This window comes from Pocillopora damicornis, chromosome 14 (genome assembly GCF_964200805.1).
Source record: "Pocillopora damicornis chromosome 14, jaPocDami1.2, whole genome shotgun sequence".
NCBI classification, from domain to species: Eukaryota; Metazoa; Cnidaria; class Anthozoa; order Scleractinia; family Pocilloporidae; genus Pocillopora; species Pocillopora damicornis.
The window spans coordinates 7,968,781-7,980,000 of NC_142683.1; the positions used below are offsets into that span (position 1 = coordinate 7,968,781).

General features: G+C 37.2%; 1 protein-coding gene across 1 annotated transcript in view; it reads right to left on the reverse strand.

Moving 5' to 3' along the window:
- Positions 1–3,086: 3,086 nt before the first annotated feature.
- The window catches only part of LOC113675089 (protein sax-3), a 16,515-nt gene continuing 8,381 nt past the window's right edge, over positions 3,087–11,220 (reverse strand). Inside the window, 6 exon segments of the mRNA XM_089193866.1 lie at positions 3,087–3,280; positions 3,976–4,146; positions 4,688–4,963; positions 5,084–5,335; positions 5,673–5,939; positions 6,079–6,153. Coding sequence (XP_089049992.1) covers positions 3,087–3,280; positions 3,976–4,146; positions 4,688–4,963; positions 5,084–5,335; positions 5,673–5,939; positions 6,079–6,153 — 1,235 coding nt within the window.

Sequence of the window (11,220 nt, forward strand, 5' to 3'; positions counted from 1 at the left end):
CATTCCCACATCCAAGCCATTCCTTATTTTTTAATCGGGATCATTTGCGGTTTTTTCTCTTTTGTGCTGATTTTCCAGGAGTTCCTCTCATGCCGCGTTTTCCCTGGCGACCCTGCACACCCCTAAGTCCCTTTCTTCCCCTTCGTAGTGCGGGATCCAGGAGGGTCCTGGGAACCAGTGCGTCCAAGTATACCGGGAGGATCTGGTGGGCCTTGAGGTCCTACAAAGCGTTATTAAAATAAATGAATGAATTGATATGAACACATAATGAATTTTGAATGAGAAAGTCGAAAAAAACTTACATCTAAGTAAGCAACAGAGAGAAAACTTCTTTTGAAGTACGTTTTTGCTGCTCTTTACAACAATGCTATAGTAATAGTTTGTTACAGCAACATCAAGTTTAAGTTGATCTATCATCGCGACTATCACTGATGAAACCACTGATATCAGTGAGTGATATTGCGGGAAGAAAATTGACGTTATTTGATTTCGTGTTTGAGCGCATTGCATATTCTTTAGGTGTTATTTCCTCAGTCATTTGAAGGGAGCGAGAGAGAGAGCAGTTACCATGGTTATCGTAATGTTCTTGTACACAGTTTCATAAAGCAAGACTTTTGCTTGGTGTCAGAAGCATATAACCTAATAACGTGCTTCTGTTGGTATCAATGATGGCAGCGATCTATTAAGTGTTTAGGTCAGGCTCCTGGTCACGTGCTTGGTTTGGTCTTGGCGTAAGACCAACATCGAGCATGTTATAGCTTGAATAAGGTACAGTAACAGCTTGCATGTCTTGAAGTATGAGGAAAGTTGTTAAGGAGTTATATTTTGTGGATTGGCGACTTTTATGCGTTATGGAGGGGGAGATTTTAGCAGTTTGGGAGAATAGACTCTTGGTAAAACTTATTTTTGCAAAAGGGAAGTGTGAGCCTGTCTTTGTTTGTCAGATAATACCATTTAGCACATAAAATAGAGGAAACCCTAGATAAATAATTTTTTTCGTAATTTAGTCTGCTTTTCTACTCTGAAGCACAATTCAGTAATGAGTTAGAGCTAAATCGAATCGGAATTCCTACTTAAAACTTACTTTATATTAACCAAATCATGCTCTTTCGTCAACATAAGAAATATTGGAGTTGTCCTAAAAGTTACTCCTGATACACTAAGTGATTACTACAAAATGACAGGTACAGTGTAATGTCTTTCTACATTTGCGATAAGTTTTCAACCTTTTTTGTTGTCACTTTTTTCAGTGTCATTTTCTAAATGCCCTCCAAAGTGATAGTAAAAGTAAAAGAGATAATCTTCTTGGGCATAAATCTGTGTAAAAGTCATTTTAACTCTCACTCAGCGGTTCGGGCTAAAATGACTCTAAGTCGATCCCAAAACATATCATTGCCCATGAACAATTACTCTATTGTTTTAGAGTTGCACTTTATGATCGAATCACGCGTTTGCAGTTCAGGTTCATATGCAGCACATGTTACCCTCTCCTCATTGAAATCAATCTGCACCCTTTTGCAAATTACTTTACACTTTTTCAACTATCTGCAAAGTTTGAATCAATAGCATACTTTCATTGAGTTCCTTATGAATAAGGAATGATTAACAATCTTAGTTTTCCATAAGGCATAGAACCAACCCTTTATCATTTTTTTTCTTTTTACAGGAAAAAAGTTTTGCTACCTAGCTTAATACTTAAAAATGTTGTTTTAGGCGGTTACTTATCAAGCGGTCTCTATGACACGTGACTCATACAAGATAAAAAAACCTCCACTTCATCAGGCGTGAAATAATAAGACCCAGCAAGGATTGTTCTACGGTTATGTACTCTACTTGGCACTGAGTAGTACCTGCCATTAAAGTTTGTGTACGAATCAATATTAATGTTGGCATTATCGCTGATGAGGATGTCATTTCCTCCACCAAATATTGGACTAAAACTTCGTGCCTTGTAAATTGCGTATTTTGGAATTTTCACCATGCTCTTGAATGGTGCCAGTCCTTCTTTGTTGATGAGGGAAAATATAAAAGCACTGGACGAGTAACTGTATCCACCACTAGAACCTGAACAGGAAATAAAACAATAACAATGTAGAGAAACAGAAGGTATATAAATGCTTTGTAAACAGAAGCATGGAAATTGTAAAGCAATAAATAATCTGAGGCAAGAGAACATAATAATCGAATCCTATAAACTAAAAATAAAAAAAAACTGTCGGGTTTAAAGAGATTCATGTAAATAGCATTAAGGACGTTGACCCACGAACAATATAACATAAAGATATTATAATTAGCAACATTACAAAATATAGGTATGGTGAAGCTTGAAAGCGGAGTGTCGGTTGGTTAATTCTTGCTTCCCCTCTTGCTTAATGATAAATTCCTACAGGTTGTGGGGGAGTTTATTTATGACATAAAAAAAGACTGGTCATTCCTAAGTAAACGGGGGGCAGGTCGAATAGGAGGATAGAAACAAGTAGGGTCAACGATTTATTTTTAGTATTAAAAGTCTAGGGTTTCTTTAAAAAAAAATAAAGGGCAGGGGTTCTCATTATTAGGCTCAATGGACAGTAAGGGTGAAAGTGACAATGATAGTATATAATTTGATTTTGTTTTGAATCGACGGTGAAGTTACAGTGGTAGTATACGTAGGCCAGGAGAGAGACAAAGTCAATATTGAGATAGCCACTATGCAAACATCTATTCGAAAAGTTGTACGGTGCACGTCGCTTCTATTGGTCAATTTTCCTCGAACATTTTTTTTGAAATGATAAAGTAAGAAGCGACTCTGTAAAATAAATAATAGAAACCTGTCTTAACCTCCTTCGCGTTTCATTTGACAACAGCACACTTTTATCACTTTTTACAAGTTACGTAAATAAGTTTACTTATCTTCAAATAATAAATAAAATGTATTTATCACGTAAACTACGGTGTTGTACAAAGATTTCCAGCCCTGCGTAAAGCCTTATCAACACACGTGAAAAAATAGCGATATTTTTTCCAACCATCTTTAGCAAGTTTATTACAAATTCTCGTTTCATCGGTACGAAGTCGAAATTTTTTAAACAATAAAAACGTATGTCTTAAACTCTACCAAGCAGAATGCATTTGGGTTGATTTCCAATCCAGGTACCATTCTTTAAGCAACGCCGCTCTAAGGATCCCTCCAGCCAGTAAGCAGACCTACAACTAAATGAAACATGTTCTCCCTCCCAAAACTGCTGCCCGTGAATAAAACCATGTTCTGGACTTTCCAAAGATTGGCAAATTCGTCGACCTTTATGAACAACAAACAAATAACGGAGAATCACACAGCAACAAAACAAATAAAAACATCAGCAATAAGGGGGCGTGTCAGTTGTTAGCTGGGGAACCAAAAAAACGCTTAAGCCCCTATATTTTCAGTATTATTGTTTCTAACAAATTAAAGTGATTTCAGAATATATCTTAAATAACCTCAATTACTGTTAGCTGGCTGGGTTTTAGTCCTTACAAATAAAATTAATTTGCTAATTTTATGAAAATAAAGCTAAATGCAAGACTCTTCTTGTAAAGAAAATCTAGTTATTTTCCGAAAGAATTGAAAAATCAAAAAATATATCATTAATATATCTGAAGCCTTGTACTTACCCTCATTGTATTAAAGTGGTCTTAAGCATCTCGGAAACGGACTTTCGGCACCATTCACTCAACGTTAAGGATACAATAATCCCAAACGTTCAACGTAATCATTGTGAAAGATGACTGATTATTTAAAAAGAAGGGTACACATGCAAAAAATTTCAGTGCTCATGAGTTAAATTTGTTCAGCAAGATCAAGAAAACTTTTGTAAGGCCAGATCCACTCCAGTATGCTGAGATATATTCTTATGAGGTTGGCCGGGTACTCCACCTGGCATTTTTCTCTGGTCTTTTGTATCCAACGTTTACAAGTAACATCATGTTAGTGGCTTTTGGCGATACTGTACTTACATGAAGGTTGTACCCCTGTCCAATTACCAGAGGCTAAACACACCCTTGTTGCCGGACCAGTTAAGTGATATTCTGGATCACAAACGAAGGACACAGCTTCACCAGTCCAGTACCGTGCGCCATGCCTGCGTCCGTTTGAAAGAACGCCCGGGTCACCACAGTTGACGAGGGCTAAGATGTATATACGAAAAAGTAATGATGATTAAACAAAAAGACAACAACAGTAAAAACAACAAAGAAAAAGAGTGACAGAGAAAGAAAGAAAGAAAGAAAGAAAGAAAGAAAGAAAGAAAGAAAGAAAGAAAGAGAGAATTGAAGAATGGAAAATGGATGATTCTAGATCTCTCTTAGAAATTGAAATAGAAAGTATGACATCCAAAATAGAAAAAAAAGAGGACTTAAATGCTGGCTGTCACAATATGCAGTAGTTTATGATTCGTTTCTGCGTTAATGTACGATATTAAAACCGTGCTGGCTGAGGGAGGTAGGTAGAGTGGACCTTCCTAAGAATATTTGTAATTTTGGAAAGTAAAAAAGTTTATATCAAAGCCCTTCTTCCATACTTATCATTGATAATACGGGCTACCAGCTCTGAAATAAAATGATTGCATTTGCGATAAACATTTTCCGGTAAATGGTTTAATAGAAGTCTGGATAATAAGATGGCAAAAACATTGAATAAGGTAACTGTAGAAAATGAAATCCAACATACTCAGACTTGTGTTGGACTCCGCTGTCATATTCTTGCCGTTGTAAAATAGACATGTGTAGATCCCCGAGTCACCTGCCTTGAAGCGATGAATGACCATTTCACTCTTTATCAATCCATTCCCGTCACCTGCAGCTCTTGAGAAAACACTTCGACCATTTTTGAACCACGTGACTTTAGGTAAAGGAGAGCCACCGGCTTAACAGTTTAATTTTACAGTATCGCCAACATGCTGGACTTGAATTTCATTGGGAGGGCTGGATGCGATGTAAGGATTCACTTAAGAGACAGAGAAACAAACTAATCAGTGCAATTCTAGATTGGAATGTTTTGGACACTGTTGTTTTACTTAAGGTTGTCTATTAGTTGGTTTGTTTGTTTTTTTAACTCCAAACTTACCAACAACTTTAACGACGACCCATATCACTCTCGTGACATTTGCCATTTGGTTAGTTCCCTGGCAAACGTAAGCGCCATCATCGTCCTCTGTTGTGTTTTGAATCGTTAGTTGGGAACCGTTAATAAAATGTCTGTTGACTGGAAGCTGCTCGCCTGATCTTGTCCATGTTACCACAGGAGAAGGGAAACCAAAGATGTTACATTGGAGCACAGTGTCCCATGTCTTGTAGGCGGTAATAAATTTCACTGGTACTACCAAAAGAATATTACAACACAAAATGTAAACCAAGTTAAAATGAGACAAAATGCAAGGTAGTACTACTATTGATGGTACTAGTACATCCCAATAGCGTTCAGCAAAATATAGATTAGCACTAGAGATCAAACTTTGACGGGACTATCGATTGAAGTTTATAAGGCGAGCTATTTATTCGCAATTTTACGCTCATCCTGGATGCACAATTTTACGATAAATTCAAATTTGTTACAAGGCGCAAATAATAAGCTAGCAGGATACGGACCTTTAAAAATTCGCAATGAATTCTCTACATAACAGGACAGCAAGAGATTTTAAGTCTCTTGGACAGACCTTTTACGCTGACGTTAACGGATAATTCTACTCTGCCCATAAGATTTTCCGCTGTACAGGTGTAGACACCACGGTCCTGGAATTGAATTTTCTCTAATTTTAGACTCCTTTCTCCAAAGTACTTCCTCTCCTTTTCTTTAAGGTGTCCATTTTTGTACCACGTGATCACGGGTTGTGGGAAGCCAGTTGCTTTACAATGTATCAGAACATTTTGTGTCTCTTTCACTGTTATGGCGGGGGGAAGCTTTGAGATGAAGCGTGGCAATTCTGAAAAATAAAGGTCTGTTATTACCGTTTTGAAAAGTAAAAGCAGCGGAATGAAAAGGCATTAGTTTCAAGTAAATATGGTTAAGAACGACAAAAAAAACAAGAACAACAATTAATGGATATTCATTGCTCGACTTACCTAACTGACCTCTACCGCTATAGTTTGGTATATCTGGACTAGTGCGTCCAGATAAGCCGGGAGAACCTGGAGCGCCTTGTGAAACGGTATTAAAATAAATGAATAAATTAACGTTAAAAATGAAATAAATTTTGTATGAGAAAGTCGAAAAATATTTGCATCCAACCAAACAACAGAGAGAATGCTTCTTTCGAAGTTCGCTTTTGCTGCCCTTTACAACAATTCTATAATATGTAAGTAATTTAGTGTAAACAACTGGGTTGAAAACGTAAATTGGCCACCGTAAAGGGTAAAAAAGCTGACGTTTCGAGCGTTAGCCCTTCGTCAGAGCGATTGACGAAGGGCTAACGCTCGAAACGTCAGCTTTTTTACCCTTTACGGTGGCTAATTTACGTTTTCAACCCAGTTGTTTACACTAAATTACCTGCTATACTCTCCCACCGACGCAGCACCACAGTTTCTTTAGAAACTTACCCCTTTATTCATTTGTCTATAATATGTAGTTTGGTACAGCAAGATCCAGTTTCAGTTAATCACCGAAACTACTACTATTGAAACTACCGATATCACTGAGTGGTATTGTGTGTAGAAAATTGATGTTATTTGATTTCTTTCCACGGTCCAATTCTATGGATTGAAGAAAAAAAAAGAAAGGAAATAAATTAATTCAATCGACCACTACCCAAGAATATTTAGCCGATAAGCGTAGATACTTTCAACGTTTAACATCACATGTCGTAAAATTATTTAGCTCTAAAAGCAAACCATAATGTAAAGAAATAAGTTGTTAGTCGTAAATTACCAAAATTTTAATCGTTAGCCGTAAGAGCCATCACCCCATTAAGACCCTCTTATAAAACAGTGTACCAGATTAAAAAAACAGTACTGAATGTAACAAATAGTTTTAAGTTAAACGAAAAGAGAAAGGTGAAGCAATTAGGAATGAGACACTGAGGAAGTTGCCGCGATTTAATGGACATTGGAGCGTCTTCCGTCGTCGTTAAAACGAATTATCAATGACATATTCTTTCTACTTTGTCGACTGCTACAACTCTGGATGACATGGCGAGTAAATAATTATAACGGGATTTTACGGTGAAGGCTCTCTTTGGAGGTATTCTTTTTCTTCTAAATCCAGTCACAGAATTTGGTAGGTCGTTTAAAAGATTAATAAAAGGATTTAATAGGATTTGTGAAAAAAGGAAGGATAACAGAGTAAAACTTACACTGCGTTGACTATTCAAATTCTCGCAAACACTGCTACATTTGCCGCACATGGATGGTCGTTCAGCAGCTCTTTGGACGCGACCAGTTTCTTTCTCTAGTTATCTACTTGGACGAAACTGTGCAGATCCTGGCGCACCAGAAAAAGGATTGGAAATATGGTACGGGGAGTTTTTGAGCAGAGAATTTTGCTCAAGTGTTGTCAGACGCGAATCTAATCGATGCAGAGAATAGCAACTGAAACCAAGTGAGCCTAATGTCAGAATTAAGTTGAATGAAAGGCCAAACATAAGAACGTGCGAATTCTTATTTGCTTTGGATTCCATCCTCAGTCGGTGCCTTCCCTCAGCAACAGCCTTGATGATGGCTAACGCTGAATGGCAAACTGAATGATGACTGTTTTGTTTTAGTGCCTGAAGCGAAATCCAATATAATAAAGAAAATATATACTTACCACTTCTCGCTGGTAACGCGTGATATGTAACGCAGTCAAGTTTGCAACCTCGTGTATTAGTATAAGAGGATGCAAAAGAAGAAAGTGTCAGCTTGCGAACTGTAAAGCTTGAAAACCATGCGTAAGTTTTATCTTACAGTTTGGCGATATTTTCGTGTACTCGAGAGAGAAATTTTAGTGGTGTAAGATAACTCAGATTTCGTCCGGGAGCTTCTTTTTTCACAGCAGGAAAGTAGCAGCAAAGCTATTGGTAGGCAGAAAGTAACATGCAGATAATAAAAAAACCACTGACTGAAGGAAACCCCAAATTGATGTGTTATTTGTATTTCGATCTTCTTTACTGAACACGTATAATTTAATGCTAACGCATAATTATTTACTGCCACATTATAGTTCCTATTTACAACTCTTTACTTTAACACTAAATTATATTTTCTCACTAAACATTGTAGAAGCCATCGACTACGATTCAGCTTTTACGACTCAACTTCCTGCAAAGTTAGCTGAATATTCAAAATTTCGATCAACTTCCGTTCTGCGGATAGTATCAACTTTGAAAACATGATACGCCAACTATACTTCAAAGCTCTCTTCCTTTTTTGCGAGGTTTGAGAAAATCTTGAGGTTTTCGCGAAATGAACAAAAACCCGCGGGTCATGTATATTGCATGGGGGCAGATCACGCCTCACTCACGAATCACGCTCTCCTTTCTGTACAATTCACGGCGCATCACGTGTTAGTTTTGGCCTTAATCAGGTGACACGTATAAACCCTTTGCCTTCCTCTCTGGCACGTTGCCAAAGGCCGTCAAGTAAATCTGGCGAGAGTTACACCATAATGACCAAGTCACGATGTTGGATTAAAAAAGATAAAAGAATTTCCTTTTCGATCATCAAATACGCTCAGTCGAGTGAATTTAACATCTTTTCCTTACAACTTAGCCTATCAAATTATGCCAAATGTAGCCAACTGTAGAAATAGGAAAGCCCATCTTATTCGATTTTAGAAGTTGCTTGAGAATTTTCCATTCTTGCATTCTTAACTGTTTTACTGCCGGGTGAAGCAACAAATCCAGAATTTCCTAACTTTGCAATCGCTCAGCAATATTACACGACTTCGCAGGTTGGAAAACCAGTTGGTCTTATGGCTTCCGCAAAGCTTATAGGTTGGCAACCACTGAATGAAGAAAGTGAGGGCGATCAAACTGACCAGCCTTCCTTTTTTTATTTTTTATTTTTTCTCTCACTTTACGTTGCGAAAGTTCCCTTACTTCATCCAGTCAAACTTGAGCTATAATAATGATTCAAAGAGCCTATCCGTTCTCCTGTGTAGGTACCTATTACGTATCACTCGTCTCTTCTCATTTTCTAATCATTAAGCATTGAATATTTTTTACTTCTTGCTAACTTCAAGTGTTTAGGCAATCTGCTATGTTTATTTGCAAATGTATGCCAACCGGTTTTAAAAAGAGCTTGTCATTTGCTCAGTTTTACATGCATTTTTGAAAAGCGTTTTCAAACAAACCAATTCCTCCTTAAGATTCTTAATGGGTCAAGTAACTGTTAGTCATAAACCGCAAAAAAATTAGCTCATAGGCATAAATAATGACAAAGTTTAACCATAAAGAGTTAAACGAATTGACTGTAAAAAGGTAAATTTGTACTGCAACGCAATGAAATTGATCGTTAGGCTTAAAATGAACAAAATTTTAACCGTTGGCCGTGAAAACGATCACCCTATTGAGACCCTCCTCTTTATCTTGGTTCTGGAGCATTTTAGGATCAGTTTGTCGTTAAGTTCATTTAGTCGACAAGCTAAGGATGAAGATCTTCAGAGCATAGCAAAGTAGAAGAAAAGCAATATGTGACTCAACTTGATCAATGAATGGCACTACGAACAAATTGTTTGGGTTTTGTTTTAATTCAAGTCATTCTGTTAACCGTATTGCATTACACCTATTAAAATAAGCATCACAGTCTCTCCTGGAAATCAGATAACAGTTCCGATGGCTAACTACGAGAAAGCTACCAAAGAATGATCCATATCACCCTGTATCAATGAGCTTTAAAAAATTCTTCACTGCTTGTATACAAATCACTTCTGTGGCAGAAAAAAAAATCGACTTCATCATTAATCATCTGTTCTCTCTGTCATGTGACTCAGGTGAGATAAACCACCTCCACCTCATTAAGTGCGAGACCGTAAGACCCAGCAAGGGCTGTTTTCGTGTTTTGTACTCCACTTGATATGAGGCAGTAGCTGTTATGAAAGTTTGTATATGAACCAATGTGACTGTTTGCATTATTGATGATGTGGCTGTCATGTCCTCCACCAAATGTTGGACCATCGCCTGATCTCCTGTAAATTGCGTGTTGAGGACTACTCACCATGCTCTTGAATGGTGCCAGTCCTTCTTTGTTGATGATGGACAAGATAGAAGCACTGGACGAGTAACTGTATACACCACTGTTACTTAAATTGGAAATTACCGGTGCAAAATTTAAAAAAGGCAACAGAACAGGAGTACCGTGTCATCTGAGATATAAAAGAAACCAAGACTGACGGTTTGAAAGAGATGTAAATAGTAATGTATGGCAAAAGAAAGCTATGAACTTAAAGAGAGTCGGAAGTTTTGATGAAATTATGAGAAGCTGGACAACAAAAAATATTATATAAAGCATGTAATCTAAATATCTTGAACATACCAATAACTTAAGCGGAGCTCTAGTTGGTTAATTTTTACCTCACCTCACTTAATTTGAAATTCCTACAGGTTGTATTCAAATTCTATTAGGTAATTAAAAGCCTTGGAACTACAACAAAAGAGGTGGAGTCAAATTACGCAGCTCAAATGAAGTGTGGGCACTTTCGCGTATAGAGCGAGGATTCCTGCATTTCAAATTCCCGCCTTAGAAAAATTAAAAAATATTGTAAATAGAATAAGAAATAGGGTAAGTTTTGAGCTCGGTAAAGAAATAGAGAGAGAGGTGTTTCGTCTTGTCACGAGCGCGCCGCAGAGAAAAAAAATTCTGAGACCACATGAGGAATCGTATCGAACCTCAGATCCTCGGATGCCGGGCTCCAATGTTCTACTATCGAGCCACAGACACACTATGGTGAGCGTGGCCCATTAAGAAATCCAAACATATACTAAAAATCTTGTTTCTCATTTTAAAGTTGCAAGAACAATAAAATTCAAAACTTTTCTGATAAGAAAAATCACAGAAAGAGGTGCAACAACTTTAAGTTCCCCTTTTTTTATTCAGATCATAGAATTTTGTTTTTATAGTTTGCAAATGGTATTTTGTTTATCATTAGAATCGGCATATTACGAGCAAAAGTTAAAGGAGGAGTTTTAGGCAGAAAGAAAACCTCCCTGAACTTGCTGGATAATGTTCTTTCAAAAATAAGCTTGACATTTTCCGACTACTCTCTCGAAACTCCGGTTATCAGCCAGATATTTG